General features: G+C 32.8%; 3 protein-coding genes across 3 annotated transcripts; all 3 read left to right on the top strand.

Moving 5' to 3' along the window:
• Nucleotides 1-673: 673 nt before the first annotated feature.
• On the top strand, nucleotides 674-7,725 carry LOC145315617 (mitochondrial coenzyme A diphosphatase NUDT8). Its single transcript, XM_080155601.1, has 8 exons — nucleotides 674-911; nucleotides 1,201-1,283; nucleotides 2,376-2,428; nucleotides 2,790-2,858; nucleotides 3,840-3,978; nucleotides 4,547-4,651; nucleotides 5,281-5,361; nucleotides 5,776-7,725. Exons 1-8 carry the CDS (start codon nucleotides 806-808, stop codon nucleotides 5,878-5,880), a joined length of 741 nt encoding a protein of 246 aa, XP_080011727.1. The 5' UTR covers nucleotides 674-805; the 3' UTR covers nucleotides 5,881-7,725.
• Nucleotides 7,726-8,692: 967 nt separating this feature from the next.
• Nucleotides 8,693-13,900, top strand: LOC145318134 (protein-associating with the carboxyl-terminal domain of ezrin-like). The gene is made up of 6 exons (XM_080159482.1): nucleotides 8,693-8,763; nucleotides 9,265-9,361; nucleotides 9,715-9,807; nucleotides 10,547-10,645; nucleotides 11,299-11,440; nucleotides 13,825-13,900. The coding sequence occupies exons 1-6, from the start codon at nucleotides 8,698-8,700 to the stop codon at nucleotides 13,898-13,900; spliced, it is 573 nt and encodes a 190-aa protein (XP_080015608.1). The 5' UTR covers nucleotides 8,693-8,697.
• Nucleotides 13,901-14,299: 399 nt separating this feature from the next.
• Nucleotides 14,300-24,378, top strand: LOC145318132 (uncharacterized). The gene is made up of 10 exons (XM_080159481.1): nucleotides 14,300-14,313; nucleotides 14,366-14,514; nucleotides 14,919-14,969; nucleotides 15,448-15,541; nucleotides 17,177-17,270; nucleotides 17,666-17,747; nucleotides 21,526-21,613; nucleotides 22,597-22,876; nucleotides 23,332-23,715; nucleotides 23,923-24,378. Exons 1-10 carry the CDS (start codon nucleotides 14,300-14,302, stop codon nucleotides 23,995-23,997), a joined length of 1,311 nt encoding a protein of 436 aa, XP_080015607.1. The 3' UTR covers nucleotides 23,998-24,378.
• Nucleotides 24,379-27,273: the final 2,895 nt, after the last annotated feature.

Raw genomic sequence — 27,273 nt, 5'->3', positions numbered from 1 at the left:
GTTGTGTTCGATTCTCGTATCTTCATAGGAAAAATTCAGCAGTTTATCTTAAATAACAGCCGAAAAATTGACATTTCCCTCAAAGCGTTACTGACGGCCTGACAGACAAAGTAAATTATAACACAGCTTAGCTAAAAATAACTTGAATATTAAACAAAAACAAAAATATTATTATTTGAAATAATTTTGCATGCCTTCAACGAACTTTACGAGCAGAAAGAAATTATCGAACTTTTATGGAACTAGTTTTTAGACATGGCTGCCAACTTTAAAAATAATTTCTTTTATTATATTAAAAAAATTAATAAATCATGAAAAAAGTATATGATTAACTAGCTGATTCAGTTTAGAATCTAAGATTGGAGTTGAAAATGGCCTAAAACCATCTCAATAAGTGAATTTGAAACATCTGAAAAGGTCATATTTTCAAACTTATTATACAAAATTTGGAAATAAGATGTTAATATATAGTTTCATAAAAAATAGAAACCATTTCCAAGATCTTACAAATAAAATTTAATCTTGAAAATAGTAAAAAGTGATTTATTACTTATTCCGATTAACATTTAATAAAATCAAAGTTGGCAACCATGTTACAATATTTTTTAAACGCGGCATTATTGGCTTTTAGTAAAATAGTATAAAATAATATTTTATTTCAATTTTATTATTTGCACAAACTTTCTATTTTTACTACAAGTCTGTCTGCTACGCGAAAAATAAACAGAATACAGACATTATTATTTTTTTTTATGTGTAAATATAAAGTTAAATCTGAAAAATATATATTAAAATAAATTCACAAATGTCTTTAAATTTTATAAGAAATTGTTCTTCTTTCCCCACTCCCAGCCCCTACAGGTCTCTGGTTAGTTTACAGAATAAAGAAATTTGCATTAAGAAGTTAAAAGGTATGTATATTTTTTTTATAATGGTTTGATAATTTTTGTACTTTTCCTTTTCGTGTAAGACTCTTATTTTCATAAATAAATACAGTTTTAAGTTTTTGCTATGTAATGTTTTTATTTGATTAATGTGTTAATTCTAAATTTCTGTATTCGAAGATATGAGTAGGGAAGGGGACAGAAAAAATAGCCATGAACCATCCCAAAACCTAAATTTTTAAATAAAATAGCCACAGTTACCTATCGGAAATTTCCGTTAAATGGAGATTTTAAATAATAGATTTAAATATTTAAGGTATTAAACAATCATTGAGGCCCCATGGAAAGGCTGAAATAGCCAAACAAGCTGCGATTCTAGTGCCAATTGTTGAAATTCAAGTAAATATATAAGTAATTAAAAGTTAGTTGCATCGCTATTTTATAATGGTAAGGGTATATCTGTCCGTAGGTCCTTCAATACATCAAAGCTACTACTATTGGCTGCGCTCCTCCAAAAACGTCCCCCCCCCCCCAAAGTATATCCTTTTTCGTTTATTTTCTCTTCATATTGACTGACACATAGGAGTAAGTAATTTTCCTTTGTATCATTCTAAACATTTTGAGGACATTTTAGTCTAATGATGCATGGTACAAATAACTGCTTTTTAAAAATTGATGAAGAACATTTTATCTATGAAAAAACATATGAAGTACAGAAAAATAAAAATTGTAAATACCCTAGTAAATGAATGAACAAAATAACATGAAACCCCGGGTTGAATTATTTTTTAAAAAGAAAACGGGTTTTAACTATTCTGACCCCTACACATAATATTTGTTTGAAAGTAAAGATACTCAACAACATCTTTAAGCAATAGGACATGGACGTACAAGTTTTTATTTTGAGGGGGGACAACCCTCTACCCCCACCTTGGACGTCTTTGCAATAGGATATTTAAATAACAAAGGGGGGAAGGTGGATGTGCCACTTTTTGAAACCAAAAGTAAAACGCGCATGATCTTAGCCAATAAAAGAGTTACAGCTCTAAAATTCGGCACAGCAGTTGCTTTTGTTGAGAACAATATGAAACTGTAAAGAAACGGCGGCGAAACCGCCGCTCCCGCCGAAATTTTGTTTTGCCTTTTCTCGCCATAATAGACAATTTTCAATCATCTGAGATAAAACTTTTTTTCATAAAAATTTCGCTTATTTTTTCACATGACACTTGTAAGATTTTACACTTGCAATTTTTTTCTAATATTGACGGTTTTCGGTGGTAGCGGCGGTTTCGCCGCCGTTTCTTCACAGTTCCATATTGTTCTCCACAAAAGCAACTGCTGTGTCGAATTTTAGAGCTGTTACTCTTTTATGGGCTGAGATCATGCAAGTTATACTTTTGGTTTCAAAAAGTGGCACATCCATCTCCCCCCTTTAGAAGATTCTGCAAAAAAATAGTTATACGATGTATATATTCTATTTATTTAATGTAGAATGAACCTGCTTTAGTTTACACGAAAAGATCAAAATATTTAACAAATCACAAGTAAGTTTTTTTCTTAGTATAATAATACCTATTCAATGAAAAAGGATAATTCATAATATTGTGGTATTTTAGCACAAAATAAAATCTTTTTTTTTCATTTTTAAAAAAGTTAAAATAGCTTAGGTATCTATATTAGAAGATTTAGTAATTGTATTTAAGACGTCAAATCTGCAATATTTCAAGTTTGTGCGTTTTTTCCATGGTGGGAGGTGACATGGAGCGGCTTATTACAGTAGTACCCAAAGTTTGAAATAACGTTTTCTTACTCGTTTGCTTAACAACTTTAGGACTTTTATCAAATTTTTATTGATTGGTTCATTAAGTTAAGAGTCTAAACGTTTCAACCACTAATTTCTTTTAGAAGTCAAGTTAGTTTCCCCGGTGGTAATTCGGACGAAACAGACTCGGGACCTGAACAAACGGCTCTTAGGTTAGCTATCAACATTTTCGTGCTTTTATGAAACTTTTATGCTTCCCTAACCATGGTATCAATTTTATGGGTCTTTTAATATTCGTAGAAAATTGCCTGTAATACAATTCCATACATGATTTTTTAGTATAACTGAGAACTGGTTTTAATTCAGCGTATGTTAATCGGTTTTGAAGCCATACTGGGAAAAGTTTTAAGGAGTAGGGGGGGGGGGGGGGTATAAGGAAAACTGCATATGACCACCCAAAGACAATTAAAGGGTGTTCCAAAAAAAAATGCGGACATTTTTAAAATTGAAATTGCGGGGCTTGTGTTAATAGTAGAAAAATGTTACGCATATCGTTAGAACCGTTAGGAAGTCTATTTTTAGGAAATATAAAAACGATTCCTCTGCTACGTATAGTTACGGAGCTACTTGTTAAAATGTCCCAACTGATGTAAAACTTGACTTGCGAGTAAATTTTAAAATATAACTAAAAATTAGACAAGATATTTTGCAAAAAGAGATGCCTACATTTTTAATTTCAAATTGTGCGGCTTGTGTTAATAGTAGAAAAATATTACGCATGCCGTTAGAACCGCTATGAACTGTATTTTTTGGAAATATAAGAACGGTTTCTGTGCTACCAATAATCTAGGAGCTAGGTGGAAAAATGTCCCAAAATTTACTCGCAAGTCAAGTTTTAAGTCAGTTGGGACATTTTAACACGTAGCTACTAAACTATGCGTAGCAGAGGAATCGTTTTTATATTTCCTAAAAATAGACTTCCTAACGGCTCTAACAATATGCGTAACATTTTTCTACTATTATCACAAGCCGCGCAATTTCAATTTTAAAAATGTCCGCATTTTTTTTTGCACACCCTTTATAAGTTTATATAGCTACCCTGAAAAGTGCAACCAATTCATTTTTCGAGATCTGTAACTTCAGTCACTAGGTAGGTACTTTACACAATTTACAATATCATGATTATTTTTTAGAGAAACTTGGGAGGAGATAGGTATACCCCCTGAATCTGTGGAGGTGTGGGCGACTCTCCCCGCCCTTGTGTCCAGTCAGAGGGGGGCCAGTGCGGCCATGGCCACCCCCGTCGTAGGATTTATCAACAATTTTGATCAGGTACTGCTATGGATATAGAATATACGTGGATATTATGACAGGGTAAGAATTGTTATAAATTTAGGTTGCTTACATGAACATCACTAATCGATCAGTTCGTTCATCTAGTAGAAGGGGATGGGGTAAAGATGGTGAATGGGAGGTTATTTTAGCCAGCTACATGTTTCACTTTCTTAGAGAACAAATCTATTGCCTAATGTAAATATAGTTACCCTTAGTATGTATAGAACAACATTATTACTTATTAACAATTTCTTAACGAGAAACTGAAGACTTCTCTAATAGCAGCTGTAAATATTCCTTCCATTTAATTACTTTATTCTACACTAGCGGCTACGCCCCTAGAGGCCATTAGTGACACTAAATTTTTTTTTGCGTTCAAGTCTCTACGATAGTTATCTTTTCGTAAAAAAAATACCGTCCCTTAAAAATAGTTATAAACTTTCCCGAAACCTATGAGGAGCTAACTTGTAAAGGAGAATAACATCGGTAAGCGAGATCCTTCGGTAACCACACACAGACAGACAAAGATCCTCTTACTTTGTTATATGGATATTGTTATTTTCAGAGTAAGCTAGTGATATCTGCTGAAGAGGTTGACCGCGTGTTTGCTGTCAAATTATCAGAACTATGCAGCCAGCAGAATTGTAAATACACACAGTTTAGATTCGATGTAAGTTTTAGTTTTTTTGAAAAGATCCTATCAAATAACAACCATAAGGAGCTAAAAAAGATTTAAAGGGGAAAATAAGGGAAAACCAATGAACTATAAAATGATATCTTTCTCCAATATAAATTGAAGAAACACAAAATTACTTTTCTGCAGATTAAAACTAAGGGGGGGGGGGGAGTTCTGACACTTTTGCGTAAACAGTGATTATAGACTTTGTCTTAGGAGTGAGGGGATATTTGAAGATAAAAGATGCATATTTTGTTTTATAAGTTGACCTCTAACTATTAAATAGAATTTTTTTTTTAATTTTTACCCGTCCAAAGACAATCTGGAGGCATGCAGCACCTGAACGTGGAGGCCAAATCCAAAATGTTTTTGATGAAGGGAAACTAAACTACATCCCAAAAGGAAACTTTATGCCAAATAACCTATCCTATCACTCCAAAGACAAAGCCTATAATCTATGTTTACGCAAAAGTGTCAGAACCCTTCCCCCACCCCCCTTAGTTTTGACACTGTAAATATGAACCAATTAATCAAGATTAATAGAAGATTTTAGTTATAAAACTTTGGGTACCCGTACACCTACTCAACGGTCCAATGTCCCAGATTTGATTATTTTTGTTCAGGGCTCCCCCGGCTACTCAATGCCAATGTATGACGTGCCTCCCTTTCCTATCTGGGGACTCACAGCTATTATTACATATCAGGTAGCTCACTCAACCTTTGTCTGCAAGTCCTAATGCAAGATGCATAAAATTTTCGTTGCTTCTTATTTTAAAGGCGCTTTTATACAAGAAGCTTTTTATTGAAAATAACTTTAAGGTTGATTTTTGAAATTCCATTCTAAAAATTCTAGTACAAAAGTATTTAGAATATACGTGGATATTATGACAGGGGAAAATTGTCGTCTTTATTAAAATGCTAACATGGAATTCATTTATTGGTCAGTTCGTCCATCCAGGTGCGTAGGGGTGGGACGTGGGGTGACTGGGGGCATCGTTATTTTAGCCAGCTGTGCGTACAAGTACTATTATAGTATATGAAAATCTTAAGCAACATCCTAATAATTCAATTTCCATTGCCGTCCCCGAGATTTTAAACAACCAAACAACTTATTTTAGGTGCTGAGAGCTCTGGTTCCCTCCAAACATTATCGTCACAAGATCAGCTTCCAAACTCCGCTAGTCAAACCAGATAAGAAAAATATCAACATGACAATGAGCTGAGGCAATTATTGATCGCATCGTATTAAAGACATATTTTCGCGGATGGTAAAAGCATTATCAGATTTATTCCTGTTTTGTTGACTCTTAGGCCAGGATCAATAAAACTGGTATTTTTGTGATTTTATTATATTCGTGAAAGAATGTCTGTAATACGATACGCATACGATATATGATATTTCTGTATGGCTGAAGATCGGTTCTAATCCAGCGGATATTAATCGGTTTCGAAGCCATACAGCAAATTATTTGATCCGACGGCCCTTGAAACCGATTTTTTAGAACTGGTTTCAGGCCGCCGTAGATAACTTATTTTAGTTCTATTTTATTCTCATGTTATAGCATAATTGTTATTTGACAGTTATATTAAAATTATTAAAATGATCATGTTTTCGACAGGGAGTAGGGGAGAGGACAATGAGCAATTAATTCAATTTAAGAGTTTTCGCTGAAATGCCATGAAATCCAGATTTAATCAGAAAATTTGAAGAAAATTGTAAAGGGTGTGTTAATAAAATTTATAGAGATATAAATAAGAAAATAGTTCTAAGAAAAAAAGCATTCATTTAAAAATTAGATTACCAGCACATCAGACTGACTTAACCATTCTGTAATTAATTACTAGAAAAATCATTTCTGGAACTCGTTCACCCCATATTTAAATTTTAAAATGCCACTAAATACAAGAATTAAATTTAAGGGTTCTTCGATTGTTTATTACACAAATATCACAATAAAGTTTTTATTTATGAAATGATAATTTTTGGAGAGAAAAAAATGTTAAAAATAAAAAAATTTCTGTCTGCTACTTGTCTGCTATATTCAAAACTAACTCAGCGAGTTCGCGTCAATGATGCGCTAGTACCCAAAATCAGTCAGAACCTGCGAAATTCTTGCACATTCCCTTTAAGCCAGTACCCACAGTCTGAGATTCCTAACAATTGAATATTTGATCCATTGTCCCCTCCTTTACTCCCTGTGATTTCGGCCTTGTTAAAATGTGATATTTAAAATTTATGCCATATTAGTTATATTTTATTACTTTAGAGACATATATAATTTAACATAATTGCTACAAATCTAACTTTCGTGTGCCCAGGGACTTAAGGGATAAGACAATACAGATAAGTCATTATGTTTAATAAAATTAACCAATTAATTCTTCTGTAGATTAAAGTTATTGGTGAAAATGTTTGGACACTGCTATACTAGTTTGTACAACCTACTCAAGATTTAATAAAAGTCCCCAAAGTTTTTAAGCCAACGATTAAGAGATTGTGTTTTAGCATAAAGTACAGTCCAATGTATATAAAACCAAGGAAGGAAGGGGCCTTTTGAGTGAGAATTATACTAGTACCCAAGTTTTTATAAACATATTCGCTTCTTCGTTGGCTCAAATCTTTGGGTACTTTTATTCAATCTTGATTTGTTTGTTGAATTTTGTTGTGTCAAAACTTTTCAACCAATAATTATAATATGCAGAAAGGGTAATTTTGTTTATCATCATCCTGGATTTACCTCAAATGATCATCCAATGTCTTATACATTAAGATCCCTGATACGACCATAATCAACAACATGTTGTTGTTGTTGTTCTCAACAACATGCCACCAGTGCAGTGAGAGAATCTTCAATTGACATTTATGTTTTAAATTGCTGATAAAAGGCTTTTTGTTTTAAAATTTACATTAACATTGTATCGTTTATCCCCCCCATAATTTTTTTTTCTTACCCTTTTCTCTTTATATACCCTGCGGGTTGCCCTAACCCCACTTGATCTATCCTACAAAAAAAATTCTTATCTTTTTGAACCTAGATTAATCTTTAAATTCCTCCCTTAACCCATTAGTGACGAACCGGCTTTTAACGCCCGGTTCCAGAAAATGCCGAAAAAAACCGGTTCTCAGTTTTAGGATTGCATCATTCTCAGTATGAATCCCCCCTCTACTACCCTGGTTTTCATTTCCCCCTGGAGCAGGCAGATTTGCTTACTTCCGTTTGCCGGTATAGCTCAACAAAATTTGAAAACCAAGAAAAACAAGGTGATTTTAAAATACCCCTCCTAACTTTTTTGTTTATGAAGTAAAGTTAGTGATTTTTTTCATGAAATTTAAAGTTTATTGGCATTTACATTCATTTGTGAATTCGTTTTATTCAAATTATTATTTTTTATATGATTTTTTTATCGTTTTTTTACGTTCTATATAGACCCGGCTCGGCATATGGGGGGAAAGTCTGAAATTTTCATTACCCGGTTTTACTAATAGATCTTTTTTACAACAACAACAAAAACCGGGTTTATTAACCAAAAAGGGGTGGTACCTATAGCCAAAATCTTAAATGTGATATAAATTGTTTTGTATGTTAGTTGTAGCTCTATCAATTACATGAGGTTATGTAGTTTTCAATTACGGATCGTATCGTAGTTTTAAAAAGTGTTCATCTCACTTTGGGCGTTCAAAAATTACATTTTTAATTTTTTGGGCCAAATAACCGGGTATTTAGGTAGCAAACGGGCTTTAATGCCGGGGGAAAGCACCAAAAAACGCCAAAAACGGTTATTAATGCCGCAAGGTTTTTTTACTCGCGCCGAACCGGGTTTTATTGCAACTTTCCTGTGCACGCCACTAGAGCAAAACAAAAAAATTGGAATTCCGTTTTTACCATTATAAAGCTTCCCTGAGATTTTCAGCTCGATCGGTCCATAAAAGTGGCGCTCGGCACTAATGGGTTAAGTAAAAAAAAGATTATATAGAAATTATATTTATGGAAAAGAAATACGTAGAATGCTCACATATAAAACTTTATTTTCATATAAAGATGGGGAATAACACGAGTACTCTGCCTGATGCAGTCATAGATGATAGTCCAATTTTAACAACACAGGCAAGTTATGTCAGAGTGGGAGAGGGGACAATGGGCTGTTTATTACACTAGTCCCCAAAGTTGTAAAATAACGCTTTCTTATTCGTAGGCTTAACAACTTTGGAGACTTTTGATTGGTTGCTTAATTAAATAGAGTGTCCCAACGTTTCAACCACTAATTGTAATCTATAGAAGGGATAATCTTGTGTATCATCATTAGGGATGTACATCAATTTAGCGGCCATTGTCTTATCCCTTTAGATCCCTGTATATTCTCCCTCTTTCATACAAGTATTAGAATTATAGAAACTCTATATGCCTGGTCTTTTAAGGATTGGAGTTTACACCATGCTGAAAGTGCTGACAACGGACCTCTGTATGTTTTTATTATATTATAAGCGTAGCAACTATATACTTTGTTTTTTAAGGATTGGAGTCTACACCATACTGACAGCGCGGACAACGTTTTCTGTTTGTTTTTATTATATTACAAGTGTAGCAACTATATACTTAGTTTTTAAGGATTGGAGTTTACACCATGCTGAAAGCGCTGACAACGGACCTTTGTCTGTTTTTATTGGGCAAAAATCATCTCAAGACTCCAGTCTAAGTGCTTTAGGTAAATTATGGTTAAAAAGGATATTTCCATTAAGTGCATTTTATGAGTTAAGGTACTTAAAGTAGTGATTTAAAATATGGAAAATCTAATAGTTTCCATTTCAATAACCTAGATATCTGTGCAAAATTCCGAAATTGGTAGCTTGTGGTAGGGAGACGCCATTGTACTCTTAAATTACACTGGTACCCAAAGTTTTAAAAACACATTATCTCATTTTTTGATTTAAAAACTTTGAGTACCTTAATAATCCTATAATAAGACATAATATGAAAACTTAGCACCTTTCAACTAATAATTTTGATTTATAGAATAGGTAATTTAACTTTATTTATTCTTACTTATTTATATTTCAGCTAAAGGATTGAAGCAGTACAGACACCCCTCAATATTGAAATACTACGCATGGGCCCCGAATGGAAATCAAGTCTATCTATTTACAGAAAAGGAAAGATTGTTATGAGAATAAATGTATAAGTATATAAGTATAACCAACTACCTGGCCCAAGTGGTTGGAAAGGCCTTTTTCGTCTGCTAGCATATTGGTTTCTGCTCTTTTGTATCGACTTGGGTGTGTTTGTATTTCCGACGCTATTGTCTGATATTCACCCTATTGAAAGTAAACTATTACCCTCTCCTTTGGTAGAGTTACATATAACGCGTGCTTCCTCTATTCTTTTACTCTAATATTATGAGATCTTTAGTTGACCCTTGCGGTACTCCATAAAGTAGTGAGGTTTTTTGTTTGTACATTAAGATCCCTCATACAACTTATTCGATTGATATAACCCTTTTTTTTAAAGCTTGACATTGTATCTAGAATGGTTAAGACTATTTTACTTTTAAATTTAAGTCTCGAGATAGTATATGGATATTTTACTGCCTGTTTAAAGATTGAAAAAAAATATGTGTTAAATGGACGTACGGACTCTCTGGTAACGATTTTTTAAATCGTACCTAACTGTTTTAGGAATCATCATGCAAAGTTTGAAAGCGATAGGACAATTCTAACATGTCTAAAGTAACTAAAAGAACTAACCGTTCCTCTTTAAAAGCTAACTGTTACGGACGGACATCGACCCTAATTATAGAACAGCTTCGCTTTTAAAATAATAAAAAAGTACCTTTTCAATTTTGAAAAATCTTTGATGCTGAATCAAAGAAATCATAACATCCGCCCTGAACAGGTTTGTCCTATAAGCTTGGTGCGCAGCCAACAGAATCCTTATTCCACAGGACTTGGAATATTCCAGATCTGCCAGGCTGTCAAGTTTCTGCATCAAACAGGTACTGTGCAGTGCTTTTCAGGGAGGGAGGGGACATTGGACTGTTAATTATTCTAGTCCCCAGAGTTTTATAATATTCGTCACCTCAACATCTTTGGGAACTTTTATTGTGTTTTGATTGGTTGGTTCATTAAGTTCAGTGTCCAAATGTTGTAACTACTTATTGTAACCTACAGAAGGGGTATTTTTGTTTATCATTATTGGGGATGTACAATGTACATTTATTTTTCGGCCATTGTCTTATCCCTTTAGAATAAATATCTGGCATATATGCACCACCAAACCCCCTACGGGTTACTATTTCTTCATTTTTGTAATTTGGTATAACAGATTTCTTTAATATCTTTCAATTCCGGTTCAAATGTTATGTATAAACTGAATGTCATATGCTATGGAAAAACAGGTTTTGGAGGAATTATTTGTTGACAACTGTAAAATATTTTTTTTGTACAAAATGTCCCTAGCCAATAAAAAAAATAAGATATAGCTTATTAATTTTGTCAATAATAAGTGGGTTGAATTAAGCAATACTTTTGTTCCATTAAAAAAAAAACACTGAAAAACTTGGGGGAAAGAAATATGGAGTGGTGGAACGATTTCAACTTGGTCAAAAAATAGACACATCTGAATAAAGATAATTATTTTTTTATTAAGGAGGTTTAACCCACGGTAACCTGATTGAGAACTCAATATTTGTGACCCCAGCTGGAGAGTGGAGGCTAGCAGGACTGGACAGTGTCACCAGCATCACACAAACTCTACCTGGAAGCCTTCAGAGGGACAGTGAGATGCTAAGGTACATGTGAAGTTCAAATATATTGGAAATATTTTTCTAGTATGGCTTGAAAACCGATTAATATTCGCTGGAATAGAAACGGTTCCGAGCCATACTGTAAAATAATGTATAGCATCGTATTAAAGACAATTTTCCACGAATTCTAAACTAAAAATTATTGTAATAATAGGTACCCACCAGTTTTTTTCTCTTAATCTTTCATTTTGTTATCCGCGGAAAGCTGTCTATATGCGATAAATAACTATTATAGACACCTTTATCTTATTTGGCCTAAAGTATGTGAAAATATTTTCCAAGGGTTTATGCAGTAATTGGATGTTTTACTGCTAAAGTAGTAGGCCGTATTTGTGTCTGTCTATATGAAATTTTTTGTTTCTTAGCCTTAATAAAATAGGATTTTTTTTTGCTTTAAGAATCGGACGATAATTTGAATTTTTACACGTTTTATTGGTTTTGTATGACCGAAGTATTTTTAAAAGCAAAGCTTTTCTATAATTAGGATCGGTCTGTACGTCTGTCCGAGTTGGATATCTTTTTTCGTTAATTTAGGCATGTTAGAATTGTCCTATTGATTTTAAACTTGCATGGTGATTCCTGTAGTAGTTAGGTAAGATTTAGAAAGCGTGGCAACTCTATAATCATTACCAGAATGTCCGTCCAATTTAAACATATTGATTTTTAACTTTTTTAGCAACATATTTTTATGTGTTATAATTATCCGATTGATCTGATTTTTGGTATACTGATTCCTAGAACAGCCAAGTACAATGTTCTAAGCAAAACATTTCTATAATCAAGTCCTAACAATGTAAGTATGTCCTTAAACATTATCTTGTAATTAATCAGTTTTTCAACAAAAATACTTACAATTTTGTTTTGGCTTTTATACATTTATATTCTGATTATTCAGTTCTGACACTATACATGTGTTAATGTCCGTTTGTCCAACCGTTTCAGAACTTCGCTTTTATGGATGTTGTCATCCTTGTTTTGTTGAAAAGGCGTTTTAATAAAATCTGATCTTGTTCAAATCTTCTATAATAGAAAACATAACGATGTCTGTCTGTTCGTCTGAACCAATGAATTGATTAGGTTCTACTCTTCAGAATATATAGCTACTGGTCATGCGGTGGTTTTAAGCTATTTCTTTGAGAATGGGATTCCCCCACCCCCTGAAATCAGAAAAAAACACCAGGCCATGTGTTTCAAAAATGAACAAATATGATGAATTATATTGTAAGCTTATTTGCCAAATAAAATAATATTGCATGATAATAATCAGAGAGGGAGGGGATATTGGGCTGTTTATTACACTAGTCCCCAAAGTTTTATAATAACGTTTTCTTATTCGTTGGCTCAACAACTCTGGAACTTGCATTGAATTTTGATTGGTTGGTTTATTAAGTAGAATGTCCAAACATTTCAACCACTAATTATAATTTACAGAAGGGATAATTTTGTATATAATCATTGAATATGTATAACAATTTATCGACCATAGTCCTATTCCTTTAGATCTCTGGATGATAATTATTTCGTGCATGACAATTCTTTTTAAGCCTTTTTTTACCACATTCATGGTGTATAGTAAAATATTTTTTTTAGTAGCATATCTTCTCTTTAATCAGGATATTTCCGTTTGTTCGTCCGCTCAAAACAGTAAAAGTAGGAATCTAAAGGGATAAGACAATGACCGATAAATTGATGTACCTTAATGATGATACAAAATTATCCCTTCTTTAAATTATAATTAGCGACAGAAACGTTTAGACACTTAACTATAAAATTCAATACTTCCCAAAAGTTTTTGAGCCAACAAATAAGAAAAATGATTTAAAAACTTTGGGGATTTGTGTAATAAACAGCTCAATGTCCCCACCCTCCCTGCATACAAAGGTTCAAAGCAGTGGCGTGCAGAGGATTTTGCCAATAGGGTGAATTTCTTTTTGGTTCTTTAGGTTGTCCTTAATATGTTTTTTTAATTTTTACCTTTATATTAAAAATGGATAGGTGTAATATATACGTGGATATTATGGCTAGGGTTGGGCCGGATAGCCGGCCATTTTCAATATCCGGCCGGATCCCGGATAATGAAACTCGGATATCCGACTGATTTCTAAAGTCGGATATCCTGTTATTCGGCCGGATATCCGGCGTTGGCCAGATATCCGGCCCAACCCTAATTATAACATGAGAAAAATTGTCGTATTTAGATTGCTAACACGGAACTCATTTATTGGTCATTTCGTTCATCCAGTAGGAGGAAAGGGGATGAGTTTAAGGGGGTGGATGGGGGTATCATTATTTTAGCCCGCTGCGAGTTTCATTTTATAAGAGAACATTTAAATCATGTATCCATTATAATAAAAGTATGTTTTTTTCAGAGATATTTTGGCTCTCGGAATTTTAATTACAGAACTTCTCGCAAGGAATGATGATAACTTTTATAAAATAGCCTAGAACCATCCAGGCTTCGCATTTATACAAGACTCAAGAGGTAGCAAGTGAAATAGCCTAAAACAACACCAAGATATTTATAAATCCAATTTTCGAGTTATTTAGCTTCAGAAAAAAAACCTTAACCATTATTTTATAATTTTAGATTTTGTTAGCTATCAAAATAAAAAAATATTTTTCAATACGATAATTTTGGATTAAATACGTTACTTAAGTCTAAAGTACACAAATTACTAAATAAGATTTGTTACATATTTACGTTACATAATATAAGGCAACATTTAAAGTTCTTAACCTTTATACTTTTTTTACTAAAGGTACTAAATTTCTATTCAGATAAAAGAGTTTCTTTTACTTATACTTCTATCTTGATAATAATTACGGCATTGTATATAGTTCAAAATGGTTTTTGAATTGTTAAAAATCCTTTCTTAAACATAACTAAAGTTATTACTCTGTAAACTACAGATTTACTGACAGAGAATCTGTAGAATTTTGCGAGTACGCCAAGTCGAACCTGCTACTCCCTGACCTGTCCAGACGGCCAAACATCCTGCAGGTTCTGGACCATCCATACTTCCAGCAACAATACATTCAGATTGCTCAGTTTTTAAAAGGTAACTTTAGTCAGGGATCAAAAGGGATAAGACAATGGCCGATAAATTGATGTTCATCCCCCAATGATTATCCCTTCTATAGATTACAATTAGTGATTAAAACGTTTGGACACACAAATAAATTAACCAACCAATCAAAATTTAATAAAAGTCCCCAAGGTTGTTAAGCCAACGAATTAAGACTTTGGGGTCAGGTGTAATAAACAGCCCAATGTCCCCTCACTCCCTGAAGTTTAGTGATCATCTAGAGAAGCCAAGGGCATCCATTGCTTGTAATAGAATACAATACTCTAACTCCCACTCTAGGATATTAAGTTAAACAGACAACCAATACTTTGATGTCCTAACTTAGCCACCTGTTTATTAGTGTTATACAAAAAAAAACATAGCCTATTTTATTTCAGATTTAACGTTGAAAACAGAAAAAGAGAAAGAAGAATGTTTTACTGAATTAGGTAATTTTAAAGAAACAATTAGAAAAAATATAAGAAAACAAATATAACAAAATATCTAAAAAGCGAAGCTTTGAAACAGTAGGACAAACGAACATAAACAATTGTTTGTATAGTGATAGAACAGAAAAAGCAGAATATAAATGTATATCAAAATTGCAAGTAAGTTTGTTGCAAAACTGCATAAATACAGGATGATGTTTATGGACATACTTACATTTTTAGAACTTGATTATAGAGATGATTCACTTATAATATTGTACCTTGACGTAAAAGGAATCATTATTTAAAAAATCAGATGAATGGAATAATTATATTACAAAAAAATTTGTTATAAAGGTTTAATAGCAGCATGTTTTAAATGGACGTACGGACTTTCTGGTTACGATTATAGAGCTTCCAGAAATTTACAGTCCCCGCCCTCTCTGTTTGTTTCTATCTAGCAAAGTGGCCTAATTCTTAAGTACCTTATACTGTGTAGGTGATAGATTGTACAGAATCCCACAACAAGTGCTGGGCCAACACTTTGCCAAGCCTCTGCTCTCCAGATACGTCATGATGGATCTTACAGCCAGGTTAGTAGCGTAGCTACTCTATACTTTGCCAAGCCTCTGCTCTCTCCAGATACGTCATGATGGATCTGACAGCCAGGTTAGTAGCATAGTTACTCTATACTTTGCCAAGCCTCTGCTATCCAGATACGTCATGATGGACCTGACTGCCAGGTTAGTAGCGTAGCTACTCTATACTTTGCCAAGCCTCTGCTCTCCCCAGATACGTCATGATGGATCTTACAGCCAGGTTAGTAGCGTAGCTACTCTATACTTTGCCAAGCCTCTGCTCTCTCCAGATACGTCATGATTGATCTTACTGCCAGGTTAGTAGCGTAGCTACTCTATATTTTGCCAAGCCTCTACTCTCTCCAGATACGTCATGATGGATCTGACAGCCAGGTTAATAGCGTAGCTACTCTATACTTTGCCAAGCCTCTGCTCTCCAGATACGTCATGATGGATCTTACAGCCAGGTTAGTAGCGTAGCTACTCTATACTTTGCCAAGCCTCTACTGTCCAGATACGTCATGATGGATCTTACAGCCAGGTTAGTAGCGTAGCTACTCCATACTTTGCCAAGCCTCTGCTATCCAGATACGTCATGATGGATCTTACAGCCAGGTTAGTAGTGTAGCTACTCTATACTTTGCCAAGCTTCTGCTCTCTCCAGATACGTCATGATGGATCTGACAGCCAGGTTAATAGCGTAGCTACTCTATATTTTGCTAAGCCTCTGCTCTCTCCAGATACGTCATAATGGATCTTACAGCCAGGTTAGTAGCGTAGCTACTCTATATTTTGCTAAGCCTCTTCTCTCTTCAGATACGTCTTTTTGGACTTGACCGCCAGGTTAGTAGCGTAGCTACTCTATACTTTGGCAAGCCTCTGCTCTCTCCAGATACGTCATGATGGATCTTACAGCCAGGTTAGTAGCGTAGCTACTCTATACTTTGCCAAGCCTCTTCTCCCTAGATACGTAATGATTAATCTCAAAGCCAGGTTAGTAGCGTAGCTTCTCTATACTTTGCCAAGCCTCTCTGCTCTACAGATACGTCATGATGGATCTAACAGCCAGGTTAAGTAGCCTGAAGATAACCTGACAACATCCCGACTGGCTAGTAGAGTAGCTATGCTACTCTACAAGTACATCTTGTTGGTCAGACGATTAGGTATACAGATACGGTTGAAGAGGGGAGTGGGTGGGTGGTTTCTAGATGCGCTAAGGACCTTATCTTACCTAGGAATATTAAGGGAAAAGACAATAACCGATAAATTAATGTACAATTAATACCCATTTATGATAAACATGATGAATCCCCTTATTTATGTAGATTAAAATTATTAGTTTATTTACACGTTAGGAAACTGCCAGTTATTGAACCAAATGGATCAAACCAAACTTGACCAAATTTGTCGCATGTTGATCAATAGGTATAGAATATACGTGGTTTAATGACAGATGATGTCGTCAATTTAGGTTGCTAACATGGAACTCTTTTATTAGTCAGTTTGTCCATTAGGAGAGTAGACAGGGAAAAGGATGTGGATTGAGGGTGCAGTTATTTTGTCCAGCTGCGGGTATTACTTTATCAGAGTACATGTAAATCTGGTGCAACATTAAAGCCTGCGACATGATTAAAACTATCTATTATCTAGATCAAAGCTGGTGCCCAGAATCCTGCAGCCCCAGAGTTCGAATCCCGACGCCATTTTTGAAGATGAATATTTTACTAATTTTGTGGTTCCAGAGGTAATTTTAATTATTGTAATTTTAAGTTTCTCAGGGATATAAGGGATAAAATAACTTTGGATAAATTAATGTACAATCCAAATTATGATAAACAGAATTACTCCTTCTATAGATTTAGATGTTTGGACATTGACCCAATCAAGATTTAATGAAAGTATCCAAAAACAACCGACCAATAAGACAATGGCCGATAATAATGAAATACAAAATTACTCCTTCTGTAGATTACAATTAGTGGTTAAACGTTCGGACACTTACCATAAAAGACTCCAAGGTTTTTAACCCAACAAATAAGGAAACGTTGTTATAAAACTTTGGGGATTAGGGTGATAAACAGCCCAATGTCCCCTACCTCGTAATTGTTCGTGTTGGATATACATATATTTTATATTTAGATCAAAACATTGTTTCTTGTTTACGATTCTGGAATACGGCTTATTCTTCTGGAAAATTTCTCCATTTTCTGTAAATCTATAGGTAGTATATATTTAGTAGCGAAGCTACTCTATGATTCAAAATGTCCGTTAGACTTTTGTGTGTTTGGGAAAAGTAGATTTTCTCTACTGCTATACAAGTTAGAAAGATGCATTTTTTTTGTCAAGTTTAACTATACCACCGAGCATCCAATATATGTTGCAAAAAAGAGTTAATAAAACATTTACAAAAGGTTTTGTGATTTTATATTTACTTCTAAAAAATGAACACTGAACATCTTTAATTCACCTTTTGTCTCAGCAGCCGTGTGTAAGCCTCAGGGAAATCAATCATTTAAAATTCTAAAAAAGTTAAAACCTGAAATATGAAAATCCCTTTTCCAAAAAAAAAATTCAAAATATACAAACGGTTTCAAATTTAAGGCTGAGTCGCGGCTGACTAGCGGCTGCCGAGCAATGCTTTTCATTACAAAGATATGAAATTCTAAGCTTCATAGCTTTTATATATGTTTAGTACCCTGTCCCGTTTTAGAAAAATTTTGTTAAAATTTTTGCCCTAAGCCATAATATGGTTGATTTATGCAAAATAATGACCCATGCAAAATATTTTTTCTGTAATGCAAAAATTGCGATGGTACAAGCACTGCAAAATTTTTAAAATTTGTAAAAAGACCTGTTTTTAAAGCTCTTGTACCATCTCAATTTTAAAGATTTTTAAAAATTTAATTCTAGTGTGTCAAAATAAACCTGAAATTTACCAAAAAAAATGGGGGCAGTCTCAATTCTAACATATGAAGGACAAAGGTGTAGCAAGTAATCTTTCAAAGTAAAAATTGCCAGATTTCATACACAAATAATAGGGTTAGGCCGGATTGGATGGATACAGATATCCGGCTGATTTATAATTCTGGATATCAAGTATTTAGGTTTTTATTGACACACTAGAATTGAAATTTCATAAAAATCTTTAAAATTGAGATGAAACAAAAGCTTTAAAAACGGTCTTTTTGCAGATTTTAAAAAGTTTGTATCATCTCAATTTTAAAAAATTTTACGAAAATTCAATTCTAGTGTGTCAATATAACCCTAAATACTTGATATCCAGAATTATGAATCAGCCGGATATCTGTATCTATCGATTCCAGCCCAACCCCATTATTTATGTATGAAATCTGGCAATTTTTACTTTGGAAAATTACTTGCTACACCCTCTTCCATTATATGTTAGAATTGAGACTGCCCCCATTTTTTTTTGGTAAAGAAGGTGTATCAACTTTTTTGCTTTTTATTTAAGATAGCTAGCCGGTTCTTTTAGTAAGTAGTAGATGTAAAATTTTTCATAGAATTCAGATATGCAATCGGTTTTTTTGTAGACCTCTTATTTTTTAAGTAATTTAAGTTTTTAAAAAAATAATTAAGTCGGTTTTAAGGTACTAAAACGCAACAAAATAAAAGAAGAAAATGGCCAGTATGAACAAAAATAGTAAGATCTTTAATTTGATACCTTACTTTTTAAATTCTGTTGAGTAATTATTGAAGAAATCAATTTTTTTAACCTTCGTTTAATCAAAACTTTGAAGTAAAATATAATCTCTCACAGGCATAAAAAATATGGGTTCATATATACCTTTAGAGTCAGAAAAATATTACGAATCCATTGTAAGCAAAATTGAAATAAGTAAAAAAATAAAAATAATAAAAATGGCCTAACGTATTATTTTTTACATGTAACACTTAATTGCAACTATTAAACTAGCCAATCACAACTCAAAAATTGACTAATCGGGAAGCTTAACCTCAAAACCTCAACCAATAGAATTGACAAAAAAAAGGATAATGTTCATAGAATATATACAATAGATACTACAATGAAAATAGTGATACTTACATAACATGTAAAGAACGAAAAATTAGAAACAAATATGCTTCAATCTGTTTATAAACTTCAAAACAATGCAGTTAAAAATGCTTTATTGTTTCTTGTGTTTGAAAAATATCTGTTACATTGTATGTATATTTATTTAGGTTTATTTCAAGTTTCAAGTTTTCAAGTTGTTCAACCCTTTAAAGCCGAAAATTATGATTCTTAAAATACACTTATATTTTTCATTATAGTTTTATAAAACTTTTTCAATTTAGCTTACAATGGATTCATAATATTTTTCTGATTCTAAAGTTATATATGAACCCATATTTTTTATGCCTGTGGAAGATTATATTTTACTTCAAAGTTTTAATTAAACCGAGGTAAAAAAAATTGATTTTTTCAATAATTACTCAACAGAATTTTAAAAGTAAGGTGTCAAATTAAAGATCTTACTATTTTTGTTCATACTGGCCATTTTCTTCTTTTATTTTGTTGCGTTTTAGTACTTTAACACCGACTTAATTATTTTTTTTTTTAAACTTAAATTACTTAAAAAATAAGAGGTCTACAAAAAAAACCGATTGCATATCTGAATTCTATGAAAAATTTTACATCTACTACTTACTGAAAGAACCGGCTAGCTATCTTAAATAAAAAGCAAAAAAGTTGATACACCTTCTTTCAGGTTTATATAGACACACTAGAATTGAAATTTTGTAAAAATCTTTAAAATTGAGATGGTACAAGAGCTTTAAAAACAGGTCTTTTTTGCAAATTTTAAAAACTTTGCAGTGCTTGTACCATCGCAATTTTTGCATTACAGAAAAAATATTTTGCATGGGTCAATATTTTGCATAAACCAACTATATTATGGCTGGGGGCAAAAATTTTAACAAAATTTTTCAAATCCGGGACAGGCTAATGTTTAGCTCTAAAATTTGGTGTTAGATTGTTTTTTTTTATGATTACTTTAGGTCAGGTTAGGTTAAGTTCTATTTGGTACTGGGTAGCCTCACAGGGCTTACGGCATTACTTATTTTATATATTCTAAATAAAGAGGAGGAGGTTTCTGTGTTCGAGAAGGCACTTTGCGTGATGCACAAAATAAAAAATCAGATTATATTTTACCTGTAATAATTCTTTATTTATGTTTAGATATTGGAACATTGGAAGAGGATATTTTACCTGCATTAATTCTTGGAATATGTTTAGATATTGGAACATTGGAAGAGGATATTTTACCTGCATTAATTCTTGGATTTTGTTTAGATACTGGAACATTGGAAGAGGATATTTTACCTGCCCTCATTCTTGAATTATGTTTAGATATTGGAACATTTGAAGAGGATATTTTACCTGCATTAATTCTTGGATTATATTTAGATATTGGAACATTGGAAGAGGATATTTTACCTGCATTAATTTTTGGATTATATTTAGATACTGGAACATTGGAAGAGGATATTTTACCTGCATTAATTCTTGGATTATGTTTGGATACTGGAACATTGGAAGAGGATATTTTACCTGCCCTCATTCTTGAATTATGTTTAGATATTGGAACATTGGAAGAGGATATTTTGTACCTGCATTAATTCTTGGATTATATTTAGATATTGGAACATTGGAAGAGGATATTTTACCTGCATTAATTCTTGAATTATGTTTAGATATTGGAACATTGGAAGAGGATATTTTACCTGCCCTAATTCTTGGATTATATTTAGATACTGGAACATTGGAAGAGGATATTTTACTTGCATTAATTCTTGGATTACGTTTGGATATTGGAACTTTGGAAGAGGATATTTTACCTGCATTAATCTTGGATTATATTTAGATACTGGAACATTGGAAGAGGATATTTTACCTGCATTAATTCTTGAATTATGTTTAGATATTGGAACATTGGAAGAGGATATTTTACCTGCATTAATTCTTGGATTATGTTTAGATATTGGAACATTGGAAGAGGATATCTTACCTGCTCTCATTCTTGGATTGAAAGATACAAATCCTGTTATTGTTTCTCAAACTTTAAGGTAATTATATATAAGGGGGAGGGGGGGTATTGGACTTTAAATTAAACTAGTACCCAAAGTTTTATAACCACGTTATCTTATTCCATTGCTGAAAACTTTAGGTATTTTATGATATAGTGGTTACAAAAAATCTACATGAGGGTTAATTTTGATAATCATCATTGAGGATGTATATAAATTATCGTCCATTGTCCTTATTAAAACCTATTCTTTTTGTGATTAATCTTATAATACACGTAAAGGTAAATTATTGATAAAGTCATCCAGTCCTCTTAATATTTATAGCATTTTTGATAAGCATGTCCTGTAGAATAAGCTATAAAAATTGGTAAGAATTTTAATGAATATAATAGATTTAAAATCTGCATAAAATTTTAAGGATTTTTTTTATAAAATTCGTTTTTTATATAATTCATTATTTAAAAGCGCAAATCCAATTTAAGTTGATAAATTTTGACCAATAGGATAGGTGGATTGGAAACTACCTGCGCTCTAATTAGTTGAATGATGTACGTCACTTAAGCTTCTCCAATCAGGGCGCAGATAGTTTTCAATCCACCAATCACAGATGTCAAAATTATTTAACTTAATTTGTATTTGCGCTTATAGATAAAGAATTATACAAAAAACGAATTTTATAAAAATTCCTTAAAATTTTATGCAGATTTCAAATCTATTATATTCATTAAAATTCTTTCCAATTTTTATAGCTTACTGCAGAATGGATTTAATGTAATGAAATGGATTTATTATGATCTTACACCAGAATATCATGTACTCTTACAAAGTGAAACTTGTAGCTGGCTAAAGTAACTATCCACCTATTCACCCCTTACCCATCGACCCCTACCCTCCTACATGCACGAAATTGCCAATAAATGATGTCCATGTTAGCAACCTGAACTTTTTTTCCTATCATAATATCCACAAATATTCTGCATTCATTTGAACTGAAAGTTTTCAAATGAAACTTTTATTTTTAGATCTCTAGCTGACATCGTACCAATCCTGGGCCCTGAAAAGGTTATCGGCAAGAATAACAGCCGGGTCTTCTCTGATGGCAGCCCCTCCAGGCGTATCAACAAGGATAATCAATCAATCAACATTTCATGGAAGCCGCAACAACAAGTTTCCGGGATCCACACGTTGGGTGACCATTATGGTGGCGGCGGCGCGGCATTCACGCGCATCCCGCCTATTGGCGCGGAAAATGAAGGGGAGGAGGAGGGAGATGGACTGGGGGGAAGTGCCAGCAATCTGGAGGTTAGTGAGAAACGTTATTTTGAGGAGCATAGCTACTCTATGAGTATGTGTAAATCTGTCTGTCAGTATTTTACCATGTTACAGTAAATTTAACCTGCCTTTTTTCTGTATAATATGTTTTTTTTCAATTCTCTCCACCTTATAAACACACGTATTCAACTGCAATCTATGGGAAGGGAGGCTATATTAGATAAATTGTAATGTTAGTCAAACCTTCAAAAGACTTACTCATTTGTCTTAAAAAAAACTTTGGGTACTTTTATTTCATCTTTGCAGTTCTCAACTATTGGTCTTATTTTACTGAAGAGGCGAATTTGTTTATCACCATTAGGGGAGGGGTATAAATCTACTTTTCATCCATTGCCATTTCTGAAAATTCCTGCTTACCATAATTATCTGTACTATTCATAGTACTTTATCTGATTTAATAATAATATTAAATAAATTTGATTTAGGAATGGGACAATTGGGAAGATGACCCAGTACTGAGTGACCGAGATGACCTGCGGGCCACCAGCCCTAATTCTCCAGCATTCCAACCTGCTAACAACATTCCCTCCTCACACCACCTGGCGGTCACAGACAACACTAAATTTACATCAACTATCATCCAGGAAGAAAGCAACAGCATATCAACCATTACAACAAAAGTCAAAGAAGTGGATACACAAAGTTTAGATGTGAAAATGGCGCCAAATAAAAACAAAATGGCGGCCGCGATGCAGCAGCGCGGGAAATCCACAGAGGATGAAGTTGACTTTTTTGCCGACATGACGCCGGATATTCCGACGAATGGGCTGGATCTAGAAAAAATTCAGCAACAGATAAATAATAAAAAGGTAAAAAATAAATATATTAATTTTCAAAAAGTACTTCAGGTCTCTCGGAGCTTAAAAAACTCAAGGTACCAAAATATAATAAACAAAACTACTCCTTAGTCCTTAGGTTTATTGGTTGAAAAGTTCTGACACTGTTACTTTGTACAGCACAATCAGATTCATTATTACCCCTAAAAGTTTAAAATTATTTACATATTCAATTTTCAGATGGAGAAGTTTGCAGCAGCCCCAGTGGATATAACCAGTGAGGGGGAGGGGTGGGGGGAAGAGGATGACTGGTAAACAGACCATAGGGGGGAGGGCAGGGAATTTAGAGATAGATCAATTTAGGCCCCCATATAAAATCAAAATTCTGTTGAAAAAGCATCAAACTATATTTTTTTAGGGGAAGAAGTGGTCGAAATATTTAAATTTTTTAAGGAAAGTCTATTTAACATGGGGGTAAAGCTATCGTTTATTGAACTATCTCTATATTATTAAAAACGTGATTGTTTTTTGATATCATCAAAGTATTTGATAGGAATTGTTTTTAAATTTTTAAAGTAAAATAAATGTATATCAAATATTGTAAATTTAATTTTAGATTTAGTTTAACTTTTAAGTGATATATTAGAATAGAATTTTTGTGTATAAAATCTTTTTTTTGGGAGGGAGGGGGGTGCAACCCTTCCCCCCATTTTAACTATAGGTACTGTACAAGATCTTATTTAACATACATACATACATACAAACATTCTGTTAATCTAGAATTTATAATTAACACATCCATATGTAATGTTAAATTTGAGCTTTGCTTTCAACATTTCATGGATATTGTCATCCTTGTTATTTAGATTTGCTTTGCTTCGTTCCTATTTGACAAGTGCAATAAGTTTAGAAGTAAATAGCTCAAGTTAAAGTTTTTAGAATGGTCGGTTTCAGTTTAATCCCTTTTTAAACTAGGATTTAAAGCGTATATTTATATATTTTTTGTTGATTTTTGTTAAATCTTTTTTAGTTTTTATTTAAGTGTAATAAATTGCTATTCAATTGTAATATATAATTTTTTATAATAAAATATGTATGTATACTAGTTACTTATCGCATCGTAATATATTCCATCGTATAATGTGAAGGTTTTTACAAATATATAAAACTAGAGTTGGCTCGATATAATTATCTCCCTATTGGCTAGTTTTCTATATGCATATCTATTTCTCAATAAATCTATTTTCCTCACCCGGCATTACTATCTAAAAGAAAGTAAATATTTAATAATTTAAATGATTTTAAAAAGATTTTTTAAATTATATTTTTTTCTTTACATTATCACCACTAAAGGGTTAATGATGCTGATTACAATTTTAGTTTAATATTTGACCACACAAAATGTCGCCACAATCAAATTCTTTTAAAACAGAGTTTTCTTAAATTTATTATATAATAAATTTAAATTTTCTCTTTTATGATTAGAAATTAAATACATCAATATAAGGTAAATAGCTACATGAAATAAAAAAAAGGAATTTATTTTTAATAAAGTAAAATAATGAGTCTTATCGTTCTGGGCAATGAGAGTTTATTATGGATTATTGGAGCACTATGAGTTTTAGTCATATATTCCTTGGAAAACTTGAGCTCGTTTATAGACATTTATTTCCTATATAGATCTGACATGGATCTTGAAGCAGGTAAGCAGGCCGTTTTGTACATGTTAAAAATTGGAAGATTTCATTAAATAAAAGTTATCGCAAATATACTTAGTAAATAAGTCATCTATGACTAGATAAATTTCTTAGGATAAAGTCAGCTTTCGGGAAATTATATTGTCGATAAATTTCATGCTTGTACGGAAGGATCTCACTAACCGCTGAACCGATCGGGTTCTCCTTAACAGGGTAGCTTCTCATAGGTCCCGGAAAGGCTTATAATTATTTTGGGGGAGGGAACCACCACCCTCTTATGAGAAATAACAAAAAATAGTAGAGACTTGAACTAAATAACAAACATCTTAAGTGCCACTAGAGGCCTCAAGGGGCGAAGCCGCTAGTGAATCATAATATCACAAATATATAATCACAGTTTTTTGACTGCTAGAATTTTTAAAAAGTTTATTGGCCCAGTTTGACCATCATTCTAGATTTTGCGCCCCTAGCATCTAGGGATTCTGTATTGGAATGGATAGGAAAGAGCATAAAAATAGCGTAAAACCATCTCAAGATTTAAATCTAAAACTAAGATAGCCTTAAACCGATTACGAGGAAGAGAAGCTTACCTATAAAATAGAATGCAATCAGGCCAGTCGTTCTTGAAATCTTAAACTTCAGACAAAAAAATCACCTCCATGGCAAAGTCTTCTGCACGCTTCTCTCACTGTTTATCTATTTTTTTTCATTTTAGTAGCGAAGCTACTCTATAATTCACTTTGTCCGTCCGTAACGCTATGGGGGAAACGTGATTTTCTCGGCTTCTATTCAAGATAGATATCTGAAAATTTCAGGGATGATACAAGTTCACATTATACATATTTTAACCAAGTTTCACCAAAATTTGCCCAATTATTGGGGTGCTAGGTATATTTCTAGGTTTTCATGATTTTCTCGATTCCTATTAAAGATTGACGGCTGTAATTTTCATGGATTGAATATGTTGACACTCAACATTTCTCCAGTTTCATTTAGACTTGCTTATTGGTTACAGGTTGCACGATCAATTCCTAGAATTTCAAGTTTTCATGGTTTACTCGACTATTATTCAAGATAGACGGCTACAATTTTCAGGGATTGAATATGTTCAAATACTTCAAATTTTCACATATGTTCATTAAGATTTGTCGATTAATTGCGGTGCTAGATCGATTCCTAGATTTTCAAGTTTTCCTGATTTTAAAGGTTTCGTGATTATCAAATTTTATGTGTTTTTTTAACTCTGCTAAGTAGTTAATTTTTTCCCGCTATCCATTCATAATTCTTGAGCTTCGCTACTTTTGGGATGTTGTCATCCTCTTCCTTTCCATCTAATTATTGTAAACTGGATACGATACGCTACGCTACGTAAAACAAAATTGTCTGTATTTTTAATTAAATCATAAATTTCTTTTATTTTCAGCTATCTTGGTTAAACAGCCAAATAATGACCAAAAAAGATAAAAGAGATAATCCTTCCTAACCTTTATAACGTCGTTATTTTCATTATGTCGATAAAGTAGTAACGTATCTTAGATTAAGAATCTTGAAATAAAATATTTAATTAAATCTTTAATTCTTGTTGTAACCATATCGTCGTCAAAGGGTTAAATTTTTCTCGCCTGCAAAGTACATATTAGTTTATATATTTGCCGCTAGAAGCTACTCTGTATTTTTTAAAACTTTGCTATTCTCTCAAAACAAATTTTATATTTTAAAAGAAATAATAAAAGTGTAAAAAAATATATTAAACTTTGTTAATATTTTATTTAAGTTTTTAATTTTTTTGTCAAAGCTTGAGAGACTTGCATTTTCTTTGCAGATTTTATAAATAAAAGATTGCCATTTATCTAGTCACCAGCTTTGATATTTTCATTCACGACTATGTTATGGG

The sequence above is a fragment of the Acartia tonsa genome, chromosome 4 (assembly GCF_053477335.1).
Source record: "Acartia tonsa isolate MP-2025a chromosome 4, ASM5347733v1, whole genome shotgun sequence".
In the NCBI taxonomy this organism is placed as follows: Eukaryota; Metazoa; Arthropoda; class Copepoda; order Calanoida; family Acartiidae; genus Acartia; species Acartia tonsa.
This window is presented reverse-complemented; position numbering and strand designations above follow the sequence as displayed.

Excerpts from the sequence above, each read along its gene's own strand:
- LOC145315617 (XM_080155601.1), top strand. The coding sequence starts at position 806 with ATGTCTTTAAATTTTATAAGAAATTGTTCTTCTTTCCCCACTCCCAGC. Across the intron at positions 2,429-2,789 it reads AAATATTTAACAAATCACAA|AAGTCAAGTTAGTTTCCCCG; the intron begins GTAAGTTTTTTT and ends AATTTCTTTTAG. Across the intron at positions 3,979-4,546 it reads TTATCAACAATTTTGATCAG|AGTAAGCTAGTGATATCTGC; the intron begins GTACTGCTATGG and ends TGTTATTTTCAG.
- LOC145318134 (XM_080159482.1), top strand. The coding sequence starts at position 8,698 with ATGGGGAATAACACGAGTACTCTGCCTGATGCAGTCATAGATGATAGT. Across the intron at positions 10,646-11,298 it reads CAAGTTTCTGCATCAAACAG|GAGGTTTAACCCACGGTAAC; the intron begins GTACTGTGCAGT and ends TTTTTTATTAAG. Across the intron at positions 11,441-13,824 it reads AGGGACAGTGAGATGCTAAG|AGATATTTTGGCTCTCGGAA; the intron begins GTACATGTGAAG and ends TGTTTTTTTCAG.
- LOC145318132 (XM_080159481.1), top strand. Across the intron at positions 14,970-15,447 it reads AGAATGTTTTACTGAATTAG|GTGATAGATTGTACAGAATC; the intron begins GTAATTTTAAAG and ends TATACTGTGTAG. Across the intron at positions 15,542-17,176 it reads ATGATGGATCTTACAGCCAG|ATCAAAGCTGGTGCCCAGAA; the intron begins GTTAGTAGCGTA and ends TCTATTATCTAG.